Raw genomic sequence first — 21,225 nt, forward strand, 5'->3', positions numbered from 1 at the left:
GCTAGTGCCCACATGGCAATGTGATCTTGTCTTGGGCCTAGTTGCTGAGGATCTAAGAGACTTATTTACTGTCATGTGGGATATTTTTCTTGTTTTTCTTTCAATTCAGTACAGAGTCTGGATGCCTGCTGGACTGGAAGGTTACTGCAGACCTCTGTATTTGCCTCGCTGGTTGTTACTGATGATTTCTTAACTGTCAGAATGGCTCACAAATGGCTGGCTTATTGGACTAGTTAGTTGAATGACTGTTAAAAAACATTCTTTCACAATGAACCCTGCAATGGTTTCCTTGGAAACTCTTTTTCAAGCATTTGCTGAACACAATAAATATTTCCATGTGGATATATCAGCAATGCAGTGTGCAAATAACCTGGTTGGAATCAGGCATGAGAATGGCTTTATGTTTTATGAATGTCTGATTGATTTTTATTAACATGATGGCTATTTTCATTTCATGAACCCTTTGGAAAAAAAAGAAGAAAATTTCAATTCAGGTTTTACAATCTAGGCACTACAAGATACAACAGAGCCAAAAAGCACCCTGTCTGCCCTCCCCACTGCTGCATTTCTAGCAACTGACTGATCCCTCTCTTGAATGCCCTGAAAGTCTCTGAGATGGCTCATGTGTAGGAAGTAACTTCCATCCTGTTCCACACATAAACAACCCTCAGTACTTTGCTAAAGTTGCACCTCTCATGCATGTGCCAACACAAATACATCAGCTAGGAAGGAGAACCTTGGCTAAGCAGGACTTGGCCAATTAATCTGACCTTTTCCTTGGCTTGGCTCTGAAATTGATGTGAAATGTATCAAACCACCCCATTCTGGCTGGCTGCTGTGCCCAAGGCCATTGGTCAGCACAAAGAAAATTATTTTTTAAATTAACACTATGTAGTGTTTTGTAGTGTTTCCTTCAAACTTTAAATGCTAGTTAATGGTAGGGTATCCAAACATGAGATACAGGGAGCAAAGCACACCTAACATTTGGGGTAGCATATACTCAGGACAGTCATTTAATCCTGGAATCACATTTATGAATCTGCAATTAGCCGAGCCAACTTTCCAACAGGATATATTCCTGAGGCTGACAGTAAGGAATGTGCTTTCTCCAGTTACATTCTGTTACAATTGTTTAGTTCTTCTACACTTTCTTCTGTTTTTCCCAAAGAATACAGACAAGCGGCATCTTACCGTGACTCAATAAGAAACTTTAATTCTGCACATTTCTTCACATTGAAAGGAAGATTTAGCAGCGACCTGATTTTAATAAGATTTCTTTCCCACCTTTACATGAACTGAAATAACTGTTTTTGGCATTGGTTTCCACCTGGAGAGATTCCAGTTCCCTTTTACAGCCCAGCAGAGCCTTTACTGTTCTTGCACTAAGAAGTTGATAAGGGCAGTTCTGGGAGACAGAAAGGCCTTTTTAATGGCTCGTCCCTGGAGATGCTTCACTCCAAGTTCACTTTGAAGAACGAGCTCATGGACTTCTTCAATATTGCGGGCTGCCTGCTGAGGCACAAAAACTTTGCCGCAAGCTTTGTTATTGATCTGAAAAAGAGACGTGAAAACAAGAAAAAACAGAAGTTTAATTAGACTGTTTCCTGTATCCAATCCATCTTTTTACAAAAAGGAAAGGGGGAAAGTGGAATAAACTCTCTTTTCTCCAAACCCACACTTTCTAAGCAGAGGATAAGATTCTTCCTATCTCCTGTCCACCATAAGATAAAACTCTGACTCATGATACTCAAAAAAAAAATTAGAGAAGTGGCCACAGGAAGTCTCAGTTTTGAAGACAGCAAGCAGCACATGACTGTGCAATGCAGTGATCTTTAAATTTTAAAAACGTGACAGTCACATAAGCTGCATAAAATGACTGGTGGGAGTCTTGGTTTGTACATACTTCTGGGCCAGCATACTTCTGGATTCTTTACAGCTAAGCAATGCCTTGCAGAGATTCAGATGGAAGATATATTATTTTTAGAAAAATAGACTTTTACTTAGTGTATGTTGCACTCATTGTTATATGTTGCACTCAACCCCTGGTTCATTAATCCAACACTGACCACAAAGATGTCAGCTACTAAGTAACATTTTCCTGTGTGTGGCTGGTTTTCAGAGCAGCTTCGATGCTGGTTTTGCTTCAGTGGGGCAGAATCATGTAAATAAAACTGAGTAAGTTCTTTGGTGGGAATCACCTTAATTTATAAAATGGTTTTATAAATCCTTTCTGTCATCCAGTAAGAGTAGATAACGGAGACAGACTACAGAGCCTGACTGAGTAGCTTTCTGGAGCTGGCATAAAATTAATTATTACAAAAGCTTTCAGATTTATATGGACTATTTTCAGTGGCTTAATGAGAAGAATGTCAATCACATATTTTAGAAAATGAAATAATTTGAATTTTTTAATGCAGGTAATCACATCTGTGTAGGTACTGCAGATCTCTGACCCCTAGGCATCATTTAAAGAGATTTCAATCTTTTAAAAGAACGCACATTGCTTCATGCAGTTTGGACATAAAAATGAACATGATTTGCTTTTTACCTGGATTTTACCCAGGATATCTGTATGCAACATAAGACAAATGAGAAAGTCCTAGTTCACTTACCTAGTTTGTATTTGTTTGTATTTTATTTTACTGAAAATAAAATAATTTGTGCAATTCTCTGAGAGAGGAAGTTGGGACAGATTTTTAAGGAACAAGATGAAGTTTCAAATGCAGCAAGGATGAGCCACTTCTGGTTTCTGACTACTCTTGACAATAAATTGCAGTGATAATGTCAGTAGGCTTTTAACTACTCCTATATTCATCCATAATGTGGCATCATAAAAGGCTGGCTGTGTTTAACTTTGCCTTTAGCACCTGGTGTCAAGTAAAATCCTTGAAAAACACATAGGAGCTAATTTTTAAAGCTTTTGTGAAAAATAAATACAACAGTTCTTTTTGACGATTCACTTCAGAGAAGAAATGCATTCCACAGGAAAAAGAAAACAGTAAAATCCAAACAGATACAGCTTTAGTGGGAATATAAAGCAAGCTTCTCAGCTTGCTGCTAGGACACGCAGCCTGCAGTTCAAAGCTATGCCTGCCTAGTTAAAATGTCATTCACTGTCTTCCATCATGCAAATTAATATGTCCCAGTGGATGGATGTTGGCAGGGGGAAATTTTCCACAACTAGCCTATTTGATGCTGTGCTTAACAGAAAAGCCAAGCAGTCTAAATCAACTTGGTAAATAATTGACTGCTAGTGGTTGTGTTTTCCTAGAAAGGTCGAGAAGCCTGGGCGACCTGGCACTGTGTACCTTCCCACAGCACATCTCCACCTTCCCACAGCACATCTCCACCTTCCCACAGCATGTCTCCTGATCTTCCCACACTATGCTCTGAGCTGGGACCAAAACTCTTATCAAACAGCAGACTGGTTATGGTTTTACCACGTGTCTGAGAATGGCTTTCATTATATCATAGGTATCATGAAGCATTTTAACACTATTCTTCAAACAGGCAGCTGCAGATTTCATCACATGCTGTGTGTAACAAGCATCCTATTCACATATCGTTTTAGTCCAGGTTAGGTTCTCAGCAGGAGAAATGCCTTCTGCTATTCCTCCATCTCTCTCTCTCTGTATCTCACTAGACCAGCATAACCCTTGGCATTTTCAGGTAAAAGTGCCAGCACAAGAAAATTGGGTGCTGGCAGCCTTGTTTCTCTGAAAAAACATTGTAAACTGCAAGAGGAGAACTGCATGAGTCTTGGGTCCTTTCTTCCCTCGAGGAAGGAGGCTGTTGCTTCTTTCTTCTCTTCTTTTCCCTCTTTTTTTTTTTTTTTTTTTTAAACATTTGACATTCTACACGATTCCAGATCTACAGGGAGCTAGTGGTAACTACGGAAGTTATAAAAGTTGAAATGGAATCACAAAAGACTGAAAAATAAGCACCGTGAGGCTGCAGAGAGGAATTTTTAATTCAACTCAAATATTTTTTTACCATTGATGCATAATCCTTCTGAGAAGTTAGAAAGAAAATAAATATCTGTGCACTGTTAGGCTTCCCTCATATGCCAAAGCAAGGAAAATGACACCAACTTTCTTATTTATAAAAACATCAGTTATAAGACCACATCTGCTAACAGTTCTGCATCACCTAGAAAATGTGAGGAATTCTAGTCAGAAATGTGTTTATAGGATGAAATGCACACTACATTCAGGTCAGATTTTTCAGAGCACTAATAATATACAGTATTAATAAAAATATCCAACTTTGCAGTAATATTTAGAGTAACAGATACTGTGCATACCCAGTGAATTTAAATGTCTTTCTTGTAGGCAATTTTTATTGTTTCAGCCAAGGATACAGTGAGTTGGTTGCTTTTGTTGCTTTGGGTTAAATATGGAAAGACATAATTCCAGCACAGACAGGAAATAATGAAGTATTTTGTGTGAAGAGAAATAAACCCAGAATGTCTCAGCAGACAAATCCCTGGCAGCCTGAGGCAGTTTGATGGCTTGAGAAGAATAGGGTTGTGGTCCAAAGACTTGGTTTGACTGTACAGCCTTGTGAAGAGACATTGACTCTTTGCAAGTAACCAATTCCTCTGTATGGCGAGTGTTTCTTGGTTTTAAGAGGACAATTTATTTTTGCAGCCATACAAAAACCTTCAGTGTCCACAAGACTTCCCACATTCTGTGCACGTTCACATTCCCTGCTCCCCCATACTTCCCTTTTGCCTTACTCTTACAGTAGAAAGCCAGGCATGCTCTGTAGGCACTCTTGCTAAGAATTATTCCTAGTTCAAAAAAGCAACTTGTCTCTCTGGTCTTCCAGTCACTTGCTTTCTCAGAAGGAAAGTGTTTACATACATCATATAATTCCATGGATACATGACTGAGAACCCAGGGGTTGTTTTTTCTCTTATTACAACAGACTGTTGCACAAGGCTATGGCTTTGACAAAGTCAACCAGGAAAAGAAGAATAATTTCCATAATGCCTGTAGAAAGCAAAATTAATTTTTTTCTTGTTCCTTTTTATGAGAAGGAAAATTTCATGTCAGCAGAAAAACATCAGTGAAATGTTTAGGCATTTTCATGTTTGGTTGTGTAGTCTTAAAAACATTGTATCCAGAGCTCTCACTGTGTTGCTGAAGTTATTTCAAAGATATATTTAATAACATGTTTGCTTTAACCACAACTGCAAAGACGTTTCTATAATTACACAATTTCTCATTCACGACTTCCTTATAAACTGAACACTGGAATTCAAGATGTTTGCTAGCTGTGCTTGGACGTGAAGGCTTATTTTAAGCTTGAGAGAAGTGATCATACCTCAGTGAAGATTTTTACTGTTCAAACTAAATGCTTATCACTGAAAGAAAGAGAGGGCAAGAAAGAGGAAAAAAGCAATTCACCCGCAGTGACTATTAGGTTAAGTCTTCTATTAACCCCAGCTGGCAGTTGAGTCCTTCTCCTTGGTTTGGAGGGATGACCATTGAAAATTTCTTTCAAAAAGACATACTCCTTGGTCTTTGTTAAGTGTGTATGTTTAATGGTGGAAAAACTAGTGTTTTAACAGTATTTCTCATTCTGTTCAAATAAACTGATGGAGAAATCTGGCAAGATATGAAACTATTTGCAAAGATACTTTGATTAAGGAAATCTACAGCTACATGGCTTCCCCTAAATTCAGCCAATCTCTTCCCTCCTCAAAAAACTCAGCTCAACAGAAAACAACCCAACTGCTTTGCTCTCTCCCCCAAAGGGGCGAACAGAAAAAAATACAACTAAACTGCATTGCTTTTGTTTCTTTTACACACACAGAACATTCAGTTTTACATGGCCAAATGACATTTTTTTTATAGGCTCCATTTCATTCAATGTCCAGAAACACAGAAAGTGTTTAAGTTGAAGCGTTTAATTTAATTTGGAACATTGAAGTTTAGAATGTTTGCATTAAACATTATCCTTTTGGGAGCTTTCCTTGAGTGAAAGAGGCAGGACTCCTGCAGATCTAGTAGTATGCAACAACTATGTTAATTATGAACTATCTCAATGCCTGAGCATGAGGAGCTTGAAGGTAGGTGGAACAGGAGTCAGTCAGTGGAAGAGCTGAGACACCACTCAGGGATCCCACGCCTTTGGCTCCAGGCATTCATTCCCTCTGTGCCCTGTCTAAGGACCAAGCTTTGTGACGCCTGGGAGCATCCTGAACACATGCTAGTTAACTAGAGCCTAGGAGGGAAGACAGTAAATTACACCGTGCACACACTGGAAAACTGGAGGTTAACTAAAGGTAATTACATGTCCACTCTTCCACTGAAGAGTCAGCTCCTTCCCTGGGCCACAAAGGCGTTAGAGCTCACAGAGATATTGGAAGTTTTAATATTTCCAAAGATAGTTGGTTTTCTGAATCCCATTCCTGCAAATGCACTCTCCTGACATGTGCCAGAAATTCAGCCCAAGGCAGATGGGAAACATCATTTGGCAAAAATCACAACTTAACCCAGCTTTTGATTGGTTCTGCTAGGGAGCCATAGCACTACTTCTACCACAAGAAATATCACCGAATTATACATTTTTGTACAGGGCTGAGTTGATAAATGCACTGTCAGGCAAAAAATCTGGGCCTGTATTTTGATCCTAGTTTTGACTGTATCACTATCATCCTTGCCCGTGGCTGTTAATTGGTCAAGTCTCCGCAGGTACTAATATGCAGACATTCTGAAAAGTTTTTATTTAGGGCATCTATCTTCAAGACTCACTATTTTTTTTATTTTTTTTTTTGTTTGTTTAGGAGACTGTTTTAATTACTCAGCCCAACCGTAATAGCAGCTTCTATTTTGAACTTTCACTGAGCCATCTACTATGGGAACTGACTTCCACAAGAGAAGAAATTCCATCATCCTCTGGGCTCATAACACATTACTTGGCCACTACTGAAAATAAATCAAAATGCTCTTACCAGTACAGACATCTCCACAACATCTGATGGCTGAAGGTACTCTGGGTCTACTTTGGGCCAGGTCTGATGCAGAACATCAACATCCCAATGATGATGAGTACAAAGTTTATTCTGTATATGTGCCAAACCTGGAAAATGAAAACAGTAAAACAATCATCTGTATGGTAACCAGAACATTTGGTCTCTGGAATTTGTTTGACAAATTAGATCAGGATAAAGTTGACTTTAAAAGCAAGTGCCATAGGAGGAAATAACATGTTTAGATTAGCATATAATACATTATAAACAGAAAGATATACATCTTTGAAACATTTGTTTTATACTATGAGTAAGGATATTAACAATGTGGACACGCTTTAGATTTAAATTAACATTCTATAACTTTGCCAAGAGAACAGAAGACCACTGCTTATTATTTTAAATTGTAATACTGCAATGCAAGTTGACCTCTGCTTCTAAAAGTCAACCATAATAATGCATTTATTTTCAGTAATGTGACCAGTTAGATTAGAATGTTACTAACAACTGAGAATGATAAATGATTATGGCTTATTTTATCACCTGCAATATGCTAGGTAGTTTCTAAATTTGCAAGTCAAGCTACTTGCAAGAGTTTCTCTATTTTGTGAAGTATATTTTCTCACAAATTAAAGGTGATACAAAGGAATGCCTTGCACAGCTTGCTCTCCTTATGAGTTTTATTCTTTGATTTTATTTTTAAGAATTTCTAAAATGGCCATAAGTGATCTCCTTTTATAAACTGGCTATGGTCTTCCCAAGATAATTAATTCCTGATTTGTTTAAGTAATCGGAGAATAGGATGCAAGTCATTCTGAAGCTGCATTCTGTGACTGAATGGAAGCTCCTGGGTGGGATTTATGTTGCTGTTTACTGCAGCTGTATGACAAAATACAAAGATTTCATTTAACAAGATGCTGTCAAATATAATCAATATTGATAATGATTGCTCTTGCTATTTTCACAGAGCCAGGGGATTTTTAAATTAAAAGCATTCTCTGCACATGAATAAGAACACAGACTAAAACTTTTTATAAGCACATGCATCATTCAGAACTGCAAAATGTACGTGAAATCTCATCTGGTTTAGGGAAACTCCAGCAAAAGCATAAAGAAAACCCAGCAACACAAGACTCACTGGTGAGACTGAGGCACCAAAGCTGTTCACAACAGCACGACAGCAGCCATAGGCACACAGCCAACCCATGCACAGTGCATACATCAGTTCAGCTTGCTGGATTGTTTAGACTAATACGGTAACAGCAAACAGGGACATAAAAAGCATGCACCTTCCTCCAGAAAAATCCACCACATTTTTGTCAGTGCTTTTTCAGACAAAGTGCTTCAGTAAAATGACACACAGCTGTGCTGTTTGCTGAATGACTCAGAGAGGGACAGTGGGGAGGACTGATGGGAGCTATTTCTAATGGCAAGCAAGAACATGCACATTTCCTAATGACAACAACTATTTATTAAGTCAATAATGTATTAAAACAGTTCAGTGGCTCTGACTTTGTGTATATTTTTCTTTTGCAGCAGTAGCTCAGAAACAGAGAGAGCAAAAGATAGGAACTCAAGCAGAAAAAAATCTTCATATTGATGATTCATTATCACATTGACTGTAAAGAAAACAGCTGTTAGATTCTTTCCTTTTTGGCTTTTGAACATCCAGATGACCTCATTTCTTTCCAACTGATCACATGCCCTGTGGCAGAAGCATGCATGCTGGCCACTCCTTATTTTACTGCTGAAGAGAATTCTTCAAACTATTTAAAACCCACTTTCTGATATAAGAGTTTCTATCTACAAAAGCAAAACCAAGGTCACTTTTAATTCCTGTGGAGGCTGTCAGTCCTAATAAACCCACTAATAAAGTATAATTAAAAGGTAATCTGAAGCAAAGTGTGAGTAAGCCCAGTGTCAATCTTTTGGTTCATTTTCTTGCTACAAAATGAGCTATGAGCTCAGCCATAGAAAAGGAGAGTAGAAAAGTCAACAGAATGAGTTTGAGAAAACAGTTTGACAGGAAACCAAAATGAAAGTTTTAGTTATGTTGCCTGTTTGGCTTCCTGCCTTAATTCACATTTTATAAGCTGTAGAACACAGAAAACATAATGATTTGGTTTGTATTTTCAAAATTCAACACACTGAACCAGAAACTTCATCACCCTGATCCAGAATGGTGATGGTCCACTTATAAGGACCTAGAGAGAATCCCTCTCTAGCTGTTCCTCTCGATTCTGAGACACTAGAAAAAAGCACTGTTTAATAGATTAAAAATGGACCATTTCTGAAACTTTGATTGTGAAAACATGAAAAACCCATTTTATTGTCTTACTGTACTGGAAAGCACCTAGTGAAGTGCATTTTATGAAGTGGTGTGCACCAATTTGCATCATATTTTTTGATGTATTTTTCTATTATGGCTATAGATTCTCTTACAGATGCAGGACAGAAAGCTTGAGTATATTTTTACTTACTGTAAGCTTTTTACTTACATGTATCCCTCTTTGCAGGACAGTTCAAAGACAATACTTGTGCTCAGTCTGAAGCCCTGATCTTGCTACTGGATCTGCTTCAATGGACTTCTACTGACTAGCAAGCTAGTATTACAGCAAGGTTTCCCTAACCAGTAACTCACAGCATTGGAACCCATTTTAAAACACCAAGTTAAACAAGTACTATAGTACTGTAAATTAGTGAGTTGGGAGAAAGTGGGGACAGGACCAGTCTAACAACTTTTCAGCTCAGGGCAATGCTTTACTCGCATTACAGGAGTATTTCATAAGCATAATACTTCCCCTAAGGTGCTATTTGACAGGGCAGTGCAGATTCTCATTTTAAAGAGATTTAAGAAGGAAGATGTGGGAGCAACCGTGTATCAGCAAGGTGTTAGGACAGCAAGGTAACTCTAGTCTTACAGAAAAAAAGCACTGGAAAAAATTATCTGTAAAATTCCAGTAATTGTACAGCTACTTAGACACAAAATTTTGTAGGCTGGAGGAAAAGTTGTGAGTATCAAGTAAATTGAGAAAGAGCTGGCTTGTGACAAGCCCTGGAAGAGAGAGGTTAAAGCAGAGAGGGAAATGAAGATGGAAGTTTTAATGGGTGATAAAAGGAAGCTAATGAAAGTATCTGAAGCAATGGCAGTGTCAGAGTTGAGGACTAGGGATTTTCGAACAGAAAATGTAAGAAAATCAGAGGGGGAAGTATAAGATAACTGTGAGAGCGAATATCCAAATATTGCTAATTTTTGGGTTTAGTGAAATTGAAACAATAGAAATGTGTGTTAAATATAATCCACCAACACAGACAAAGCAGGAAAACTTTTTAAAAAGCTCAGATCAGGAGTGTGTAAGGGCAAGTGAAGAGACATTTTGGGTATCGACTCCCCCGTGCAGCCTCTTTCTGGTATTGTAACCATGTTACTTGGTCCTTGATATGCTTTTTACTATTTAATGAATCTCTCCCTATTTGACAGATTTGGGCAAATAGGATTACATATCCAAAATACCTTTCTGCAGTTCAGGAAGACTATGTCTGTCAGTCATGTGTGAAACAATCTGCAATCTCAAAGAAATGGTAACAGCTGTTTCCAGACAGTTCTGAGAAAAGCGGTATTATACCACTGGTATACTAGTACAGAACTAAGATGTGAAAAGCCTGGGTTACTGTAAGCTAGCTCTAGGTTGTGCTTGCAATCCAGCAAACTCCACACAAATCCTTTTAACCTTAAAACAATCTGTCTTCCTCTATTTGAAAGACTTGCTCTCCTTCCTTATACGTTATTATTCTTGGAGAAAAAAAAAGTATTTTTTAAACTCCAAATCATATTTCTTATGGGATTTGTGAAGGGCGATTTCCACATTCATATTTTCAATTAAAATCTGCAACATCAATTAGCTTTTACTCAACTCCATTCTTTCCAGAAGCCTTTTTGAGCAAGGGCTGAATTCAGACAAATTCTTGCAACAGAGCTATTGTAGTGACAGTTAAAATAATGCTAAGACAGTGGTATCATTAAAAATTCCAAAAATTATGTTCAATTTCTGTATTTCCTAAGACATCAAAGGTCTTTTGCACATATCTTTCATGTGCCATCTCTAATAAAAATTCAGCGATTCCCAATAAGCAGTTTCATATCCTTGTCTGAACAGCAAAACACTGTACTACTACAAACAAACTAAAAAAAAAGTCTCAAATGATGTCTGTATATTCCTCAGATACAAGGCTTCAGGAAGGAAACTGATTTCCTCATCCTGTTAGTGTTCATAAACTGCCAAGATATCAGCCGGATGAACTCTTCCCACACTGAGGGGCTACGGTTGCTTTTTATGTTATTGAGCGATAAACCAGTGCATTCACTGCACAATTCACAGCATCAGGCTGATACACCACAATACCAAAAACTGTTCATCCTCTAAGGCAGGAGAAGAGCTTCTTCACACACAAAGTATCACGGGTTGCTATTGTTCACTGCTGAAAGGTGAGGCACTTACAGAACAGCATTCAAGCAGCTTCCATCAAAGAGTGGGGTCCACTGCTATAGGTGCAATTTATAGAACAATATACAAACTCCTTTTCCTGACCAATTTACGAAAGAGGAAGCAGCATTATCCTGACATTTAGATGCAAAGCCAAGGTACAAAAGGAGAGACTTATTCTCTCTGAGTATGGAGAACTAAAGCACAGACAAAACTAAACAGAGTATTAGGGACCTTAACTTTCATACTGAAATTCTTTAAAACAGTAAAGCATCATCACTTATACACAACAAAGTTTGAGAAATTAGTTACATCAGAAGAGCAACAGGACTTGGTGGAACCAGACTGCAATTCAAAACTTGGAGAATCTTTAATAAGAAATCTCAGTCCCAGGAGAGAACTGATAGATGCTGGCTGTTTCAAAATAATACAGTATTCTTACCACAGTGCAGCAGTTAAATGTATACACATTCTCCTGAAAAAATTGTTTAATACCTTGAGTAAAATGCAATGATTACCATGCTAAAAGATACTGTCATTTTCAAATTTAGAAATAAAATTCTTCAGGCAATAATCAATACACAATGTTTTTTATGATTGCTGCATTGAATTACAGTGCATGTCTGTGGACCACACAAGTAAAATTTTATCTTTAAATGCAGACAGAGGCTGAGGACAATACACTTCCCATTTTTATATGCTTCCTTCTCATTCTTACATCAGAGAGAGATCCAGAAAATGTTGATCACTTTTATTCTCCCGTGATTTTAGTAGCAAGAAAAGACTGCCTTATCTGACATTCAAAATACTACAGGATTAAGCTTCATGTCTGACAAGTTATTAATTAAGAGACCCTAGTGCTCTTTGTGATTTTATCAATCATAGCTGATAATTCTGTATTTCCTAACATGTATTAGAATTCTAAGTTCAGAAGGCACTGTATGTATAAGTAATTATCCTGGATTTCTTCTGCCTCCATCTCAGCCAATGTAGAAAACAGTCATGCTAGTTACTTCTATTTAGTATTATTTTAATTAGATGGCACGTCATAGTATAAGACCAGACGGATCATGTCTGATGCCACTCTATTCTAGACAGTTAAACTTCCATTAAGACATTTTAAAATCACTGGAAATGAAAATACATACAAAAAACCCAACCCACTCTCCCTACCATATCTTCTTGTTTCCATAAGCTCTGCTTCTTTGTTACTGCTTTGAACAAGAGAGGTCTTTCCTTGGCAATTAACATTACAGGGCCATGCACAACACTGAAGTATAATCAGTTTAGTAGCACTGCTCTGCAAACACTTGATGTTTTTTGGGATGTTTTTTGGGATGACCGTTGAAAATAAAACCATTAAAACAGCATCCAAAAGCTAACATTAGGTCCAAAACCACACAGCAGTTTGTGGCCAGCCACAATGCAGAATATATTCCTATCTTCCCACATGCATCTTGGGACTTTTCCCAATAAACCTTAAAATCAGTTGCTAAACTTTGGCAGGCACATCCCTTATTTCATAGGCTTTAACTCTATCAGCACCACACAACTTAGCCCATTTGGTATTCAGACTTGTTCACAGCTATGACAGGTCTCAGAAAAGATATCCTGTCAGCCATTCCCATTCTTCATGGCAGATTAATTTACAGCATAGTGTCCCTTAGTCTCTGGAGCATCCTAAAAGAGTAGGATTTTTATTGGGCACTCTTTTAGTCTTTTTAGTATCCAGCCCTCTGATATAGTTGACTTTGCTTAAATTCCTGAAAGAAAGTGTTTGTAGTTAAAGACTCTGACACAGTTATTTAAAAAAGAGCTGTTTCTGTCCTGGTGTTCAGCTCTTAATAATGCCATCCATATTCAGGAGCAGTTAGCAGCTGACAAATGAGTTCCTCATGCAAGTCTTGTCTTGAATTTTTTTGCTATCTCCATTTCTCTGCCTAGTTTCAAGAAATCCACCTTTGTGTGCAAGGAAAAAGAAACCAAAGGGAAAAAAGAGAGATGTGGGAATGATACAAGGTTCAAATTTGTTTAACAATTATGACAGAAGGTGACAAGGTAGATAAAGAATTCAGAGGTAAGTGACACATGTACTGAGTTACAGACATTTCTGCAAATTTCTTGTCCTTTTTCCTAGAACACATATATGAAGTTTATAAATACCTTTCCACATCTCTGATGCAATGTGGGGAGCCATAGGTGCAACCATAATGCAGAGTGAAGCCAAAGCATCTTCAAATTCTGTGCTGTGGAGAACAAGAGGCCGAGGAGCTTGCTGAGCAAAAAAGCAAGGAAAAAGAAATGAACTATTAACATTCTGAGGTGGGGGGAAAAGTAGTTTAATTAAGAAGAAAATGCAGTAATAAAACCTAAAATCAATGTCTATGTTAAGGAGAGTGTAATTTCACAATAAATTGGAAACTTATGAAAATGGAGAATTAAAATCACAACTCTTGGTCATAGAGTGCTCTCTAACTCTTAAAAGCTAATCCTAAAGTGGCTGATGAAGACCCTTGGGGATCTGCTGTAGCATAAAACCCTGAACACACATTCATGTGGAAAAGAGTAGCCCTCAAAATCATTTTGAGTGCTGCCTTTTGTAGAAGTGCAATCTTAGGCAACACCAGAGCTATCTGAGGAGAGGTGAAGCACTTGTATATGACAGTCAAACTGTGCTGAGTGCAACAGAGATTTTGTTGGGACAAAGTTCAATCGTACAGGACCAGAGTGGCTTCAGTAAAGCAGAAATTAGTGACAAAGTGAGGTTTTAGACCTGAGGGAAGCTTTGGGAATGAAAAGCACACCATAGTCTTTTACAGTTTTATGTTCTCATTTTAGTAAAGTGTCTGGCTTCTTTAGTATAGAAAATGTTCAACTTCTGGCACAAGGTAACTTGACTGACAAAATTTGAACTTCGTTTCCCCATTTTACTTAACTTACAGAAAACTTAAAAGATACAGCACTACAAGTAATCAGATTCACTTCTCCTTTCTTTCTTTACCTGTGTAAGAGATTATACTCCATGGCAAATTCAGCTGCTGCATTTATTCTGTAATCTATCTCTCTAATGAAACAGCACCAAAAAATGCTGTCAGCTTATGAGAATTATTTGATGTGACGAACACCCATTCTCATCCACTAGAAAATTGTCCAAAACCAATGATCTGCGTGACCACAAATGTTATCAGAGGGCATCTTATCACTTATAGTGCAACCTATATTTGAGTAATTTTTAGTAACTACTACCACTTTCAATGTTTAATCCTTGCCCACTTCTCCATTTTCTCCTTTTAACTGGGAGCCAAAGGGGAAGTGTCAGCATGCTATGCTGAAACTTATTCTTCAAAGATACTGCACCGTCTTCTTTGCTCAAGAAATACATCAGTATTCAAGTATCTGGCTGTCTGTAGGACACTGAATTTTACTTTTTTTAACATTCATTCTACCATCCACTAGCCCCAGATGCCTATGAGTCATTGAGTTGGAGATAAAGAACTGTGTGTTACCTGCCCAACACCATACAGGATGCCAGACTTAAGTTGTCTTAGTACAGCACCTGTGCACAACCTACTTAACTTTTTGTTAAGCTCCTTGATTTTGCCAACAATCAAAATCCATAAGGTATAAAATGGTACTTCAATAAAGAAGCTACAACTTTCAAAATTATATTTACTTTCTGGTCTATATCAGGTTACCAATATATGCCTGAAGGGTTGCTCAACCAGATCTAAGAGTAGTAATGAAAATAATGATAGTAGTTTATTATATTTCATTTACCACCACTGGCTGATAAACAACATAATCTAAATTAAAAATCTTAAAACTTAAGTTCAGCAGTGTAAGCTGTCTTTGAGGACTGACTGTGTGTGATTTTCCTTGCAAAGAATAACCTTTTTAAAATCAGAACGTTTGGTAATTCTATAATGTACTACTATACCTAGCTACCTATGCAACTTGGCTAAAATCAAGAAAAAAAAGAACAGAACTAAACAAAATGTATCCTCTTCAAATTACAGGACGCAGATATAAACATCAGAATCTGGTAGATCTAATACCATGAAGCTCCTCCTGCAAAACTGTTTATATTTCAGGGTTGCAGTGATACTAGAACATGCTGCTTTTGAACTGAGTAACTCAACAAGGCTCTTGACTTAGTAATACTGTTTATGAAGCTGATGACTTACAGAAAGCTGGACCTATAGTTCAGGCAGCTCCTGCTTTGTATAAAGACTGACAGAGGCAGTGTCTGAGAGAAAAATACCTTCATTAATATCACATACTTACATAGAGTACATTAGTAAGGCTCATCAGTCGGGAAATAGCTGCATTGAACAAATGATCCTTTGTGAAGTACTCAGTTACCTGGTATTAGAAGAAAAGGTCTGTCATTAATTCCTTATAATTCTCAAATTCTCTGGATTTTTAAATGAAAAACAATTACTGATAATCAATTTCCATTTGTGAAATATGTGCATCTTACCTCTTACATGAAAATCACTTTGGTATGCAAACACATCATATGTGCAATCACATGTGTGGGGGGGAAAATAAAAATCATATAAAAATTCAACTGATTACCTTCCCTTCTGTTTCAGGATTTAAAAAGCTTCAATCAATGCTATGAAAAATGTGCATTAGTCACTCTTTATTTCCTTTAATAAAATATCTTACCTTTGCCCCTACAAGAAGCCTTCTCTCTTGTAAATACATTTATACTGGTGAAAACTTGATTAGAAGATTAGAATTATAAAGTCTCTTAAATGACCTGGAATATCCCTCACAGCAGGGTTTAAAATGGCAAAAGTTTTTATTCACAGAAAAATATTTGAAGTTAATTTTGCAGGCATTTATGTTTCCTTCTGAGTCTTGGATAACTGAATTGATACTAATCACAGCAGGAGACAACACATAACAAGAGATGAACAACCACTTCAGTATTTTTTTCAAGGCTATGCTAATATATTTTCACCAGTGGCTTTTTTCATTCTATATGAAACAACAGGCATGATAATGAGGTATGAAGCAAAGAGACCAAAGCTTTTGTTAGGGTAACCTACAGAACTCACCTATGGTTTTGTTACTTGAAATGGAGTTACTCGAATCCCAGATTGATAAAACTTTAATGTCATCACATTTCATTCCTTAAATGAGGCATACATCCTTTAAATAAGTTCTGTCCCACAAGATTTATAGGTAGATAACATTATTTACATAGATAATAATTAACTTTAAAAAATTAGCTACTCATCTGGGGAAAAAGCTTTTGGCTCTGTAAGTCAAATATATGGTTTTAGCATAAGAAGCAACTTATTTAGTCATTTAGAAACTATGTAAGTGTTTCTTCTAACCTCAGAAATCACCAGATTCTTCTGCTCCCAGATCTTTCTGGCTTCAGCCCTCTCTTTCTTATTCAGAAGCTCAGGATTTGGCATGGTTCCTGAAGTCCTTGCTTCAATAAGTTTGGTTACAAGTGCCCAGAGGCGCATCTGCCATCTCTGAACGCCGGGCATGGCATCAGCTAAGATTAATGAAAGATTTCAGAAACAAATGTCAGTTTCAAGTAAATAATTCAAACCTTTAAAGAAAAGCAGGATTAGACAACTGGAGTTAAACATTCTTTTAAAAAACCTCTCTATTTTAAATGAAAGATATCAATGCAATTAAAAATGTCTTTACAAGTAATGCTGAGTTGCCTTAATGGAAAAAAAAGTCAGTAAGATTCAAGTATTTTTCTTCAATGACTTTTAAACAGATATATATAGCAAGAATACAACATAGAATATTTACTAAAATCTGTAAAATAACTCAATGTTATGTCAGTGCGAGAATGCTCATCTTGTGTTTTAATGACTCCACAAAGGAGTTGTACGTGCTCTCATTTTTTCAACTCATGACACAATACAAACATATACACAAGTATGCATACACGTATTTTTTCAAACTGAGAAGTTTCTTTTCAAATTTGATTTTAGCAAGTACGTATACTTTTGTTGCTAGAGATGCTATTGTGCTAATGAGTGTAGGTTTTGACCCTTGGTACCCTCTTTTGATACAGCTTAGTTTGGATGGGAAGACTATTAAGCTGTTGAGCTTGACCCTGAAGCTCAGTCCTACTCCATGGCTGCTCCCACCACAGAGAGAATGACACGAGGCCCTGCCTTGAGGTCCACCACTGAAAGGACAAAGAATCTAGTCTGAAGGGCAATCATCCAAAGGCTATCACATCCAGTGGAGAGAAGGATCATGACAACTGAGAACCAATATTTAACATTCTCTGAATGAAAAAATTTCCTGTAATGGCTTTGCATGGCAAAGTTTCAGTAGGGAGGGCTACAAGGATAGCTTCTCTGGGAAGCTTCTAGGAGCTTCCCCCACGTCTGACACAGCAAGCTGAGCCCAGGAAAAAGGGAGGGGTGAGGGGAAGGTGTAAATTTGGTTTTACTTCTCATTACTCTAATTTTAATTTGTAATACAGTAAATTAATTTCTCATTTGAGTCTGTTCTGTCCATGATGGCAAACGCTGAGTGAGATCCTTGCTACCTCAATCCACAAGCCTTTTGTTGTACTTTTCTCCCCCTGTCCAACTGAAAAACAAGGACTGACAGAGCAGCTTGGTGGGCACCTGACATCCATCCCAAAGGCAAACCCAACAAAACCTGCTTAATTTCTTTAATATAAGCATTCATAATTTTGTTATCATTAAAAAAAATTCAGAACAAAGGGTAACAAGATTTAAGAGATACTTTTCACTGAACTTTCTATTTTCTTCTCCTCTGGAAATATCTTTAGGTTGCTAAAATCTCCTTTTGTTCACATTTTCCCATACTTTTAATATGAGATGATGCCAAAATCTTCCTTTGTATCTCTCAAGTGGTAAAAAGGTTGGCTTGAATGACTAAATGCATTTTGGCTAGTATAATAACTGCATGTGCTTTGCTTTCTTACAAAATGCTTAATCACCAGGCTCCCGTATACTTTGCAACTAAGATTTGGTACACACTATCCTCACAGTAATTTAATTATTCCATTTTCAAGATCAGAAAATACAGCAAAAAAAGAGATTGTGCATCACCAAATTAGCTGCCTCAGAGTGAATTTTGTGCCAGTGTAGTGTTTGGGATGCAGCTGTTAAGGCTTGATTCTAAGGGATTCAGTTTTTTAAGAGACCTTTTCAAATGCCTAGCTCTCTACTCTTGTGATTAGGTGGTGACAGAAAACCAGCTGAGAACTCATAAAGCTCACTCCTCCAGTACATACAATAGTGCAATAATATATAAAGAAACATAACTGAATATAAAGTGTGACAGACACAACTGAAATAAAGTTTAGTGCAGGCTGAACTATGTGGCAAAAACTTAACACGTGAAAGAATGAAGAAATACACTTTTGAAACCAGGAGTAGAGTGTTTCATAAAAGCCTTATGTGACAGGAAGGTGAAATGTAAATGAATGTATAAGACTACATTAAAATGTATGAACCACAGTAGAAAAAAGAAATTAAGACCTGTCAGTATGAGGAATTGCATGATAGGAGTAAATAAGTGCACAGGAGGGTAATTCTTAACTTATTCAAGAAGTAAGCTCATAAAAATGTCATATCTAGAAATATTAATTATTAGGAACTCAGATTATCTTCTAATGAGATTCTTATGAGAACTATCTCATAGTCCAGCTTACAAAAGCCATTGCATCTATGTTAATAAATGGAAATAACAAAATACTGTAAAGTTGTATCTGTGATCTGATATGATTAGAAAAAACATATTATAAAGAAAAATAATTTTGAGTTAATCAATCATTGCTAATTAAAAAAAATGAGGTCCATGTTTTCAGAAGAAAATACAACTTAAGAAGTAGTTTTCATATATGCTTTTAGCTTATAAAAGGTAAGCTGCTTGCAATAATCTTTCAAGTTTGCCTCTTAGTGACAGCTTTGTGACCCTCTCTCCTTTAAAAGAAAGCAATAAAACCTCTTTATGACACTTTTTTGATTCATTTTTTCCAAAACTTGGGCATCGAGAACTGTATTAATTTTGTGTTTAAAATGTAATACTTGAGAAAAAAGAAACAAACCCACAACAAAACAAACTACAGAAACAATCTGACTTACTTTTAGCATCCCACAGAATGTCTTGCTCTGGAGGAGCAGCAAACAGAATGTAAAGACGCAGGGTGTCAATGCCATGTTCTTTCACTATTTCCTCGGGGTCTATTCCATTGTGCTTAGATTTGCTCATTTTTTCCCAAGCAACTTGGAGCTTCTCACCAGTTTTTAGGTGAACCGGTTCACTTCCTAAATATTAAGACATACAAAAACTACTGAAACCAATTTTGCTCACTTGTGACAGCAATTAATTTTGTTCCCTAAGCATGAGAAGAAACAACTATTGCTAGCGTTTTGGGTTTTTTGGTTTTTTTTCAAAAATAGCTTAAAGAGGAACACCACTAATTCCAAAGACTCTTTTCCCTCCCAAATTTTTCTTGTGTTAATGTTTTTAACACCAGTAATATCCTAAAGCTCCCACCACATCATGACAAAAGTCTCCTACCATTTGGAACCTATATCTGGCATGCATCCTAAGTGCTGCCTGGACAGCTCCTGATATTTAAGCTTTTTTATAACCATGACATTTTAAACTGCCTAGATAGGTGTGCTGATTTGATACAATTCTGACCTGTACTTGGCTTTTGCAAACACCAGATTTATAGATTCCAATTGCAGTAAGTTATCCTGAAAAGAGTGTGTTTTCTCTTGCATCAATTCAGAGACAGAGTGGGGCATTTACACTGAAAAAGGTGCAAATGAATAAAACCCTCTGGTAAAAAACTCCAATCTTTTCTAGAAGAAAACAGGGTAGCAGAGAGTGGAAAAACTTAAGAGGGTGGGTCTTTAACTCTCTTACAGGGTTTATATCCAGTGAAAACAAAGATGTATGAAAGGAATGCTTAAGAGAGGCAAATATGACCAAACCATTTCTGTTGCTACAGGTGCCATAGCAATGACTGGTCCAGCTTATGCAGTGAAGGCTCTGCAAAGAACTTGAGAATGAGCACTGCTTCCTACAAGTTTTACATTCCTAATATCTACTGAATACATCTGCACCTGTGTTAGTTTTGCTGTAATGTTTTTGTAGGTTGTCTGTTTGCTGGGACTAACTGGCTCCGTTCAGCAGGCTGCTGAGCACTGTCTTAACAAAACTGACTTTTGATCTTTTGGACTACACTGGAGCCAAAATAAAAACACAGCACTGCTTCTGTGTTTGGATGCAATTAAAAGCTGCTGTATTAGTAGGATCTCTGTGCACTCAACAGTGCATGTGAATTCAAAACTCACAGAAGTTGCTCTCCAGTATAAATATTTGAAGGATTCATTTTCTCTTCCAAATTTGCCCAGCACTGAAGCAGTCCCTGGCTTTAGGGACACACCTATGCTAATTTTCCCATGCAGTTTCTCTTACCAGTGAGATCAACCTCCTCTCTCTTCAAACACTGGCCTGTTGTTGTTAGTCTGAATGTCTGATTCTTGATAAGACCTTGAACCAAGAGCTTATGGAAAGGCTCCCTAAGGATGGAAGGAAAAAGAAACTTCTCTGTTGAAAAGAGCTGTCAAAAGCATACTTTATGATAAGCCTCAGGTGTTGAGCCAATCAGGCAAAATTTTTTAATTAAACAAGAATTTCAAGTTGACTGTACATAAATAGTTGTCACCTCAGAAATAGTACTTTGTGCATTGAATCATGGTGGTTGGCTGGCAAGTCTTA

General features: G+C 37.2%; 1 protein-coding gene across 1 annotated transcript in view; it reads right to left on the bottom strand.

Annotated features, from left to right (window-relative positions):
* Positions 1-1,187: 1,187 nt before the first annotated feature.
* The window catches only part of LARS2 (leucyl-tRNA synthetase 2, mitochondrial), an 83,228-nt gene continuing 63,190 nt past the window's right edge, over positions 1,188-21,225 (bottom strand). The window contains exons 15-21 of the mRNA XM_066192736.1: positions 20,923-21,026; positions 19,575-19,757; positions 16,812-16,981; positions 15,748-15,825; positions 13,627-13,738; positions 6,962-7,089; positions 1,188-1,551 (exon numbers count right to left, since the gene is read on the bottom strand). Of these exons, the coding sequence (XP_066048833.1) occupies positions 1,369-1,551; positions 6,962-7,089; positions 13,627-13,738; positions 15,748-15,825; positions 16,812-16,981; positions 19,575-19,757; positions 20,923-21,026 (958 nt within the window). The 3' untranslated portion in view covers positions 1,188-1,368. The remainder of the gene's footprint in view (positions 1,552-6,961; positions 7,090-13,626; positions 13,739-15,747; positions 15,826-16,811; positions 16,982-19,574; positions 19,758-20,922; positions 21,027-21,225) is intronic.

This window comes from Chamaea fasciata, unplaced genomic scaffold, assembly GCF_029207755.1.
Source record: "Chamaea fasciata isolate MVZ Bird 193981 ecotype frontalis unplaced genomic scaffold, bChaFas1.0.hap1 SCAF_1, whole genome shotgun sequence".
NCBI classification, from domain to species: Eukaryota; Metazoa; Chordata; class Aves; order Passeriformes; family Sylviidae; genus Chamaea; species Chamaea fasciata.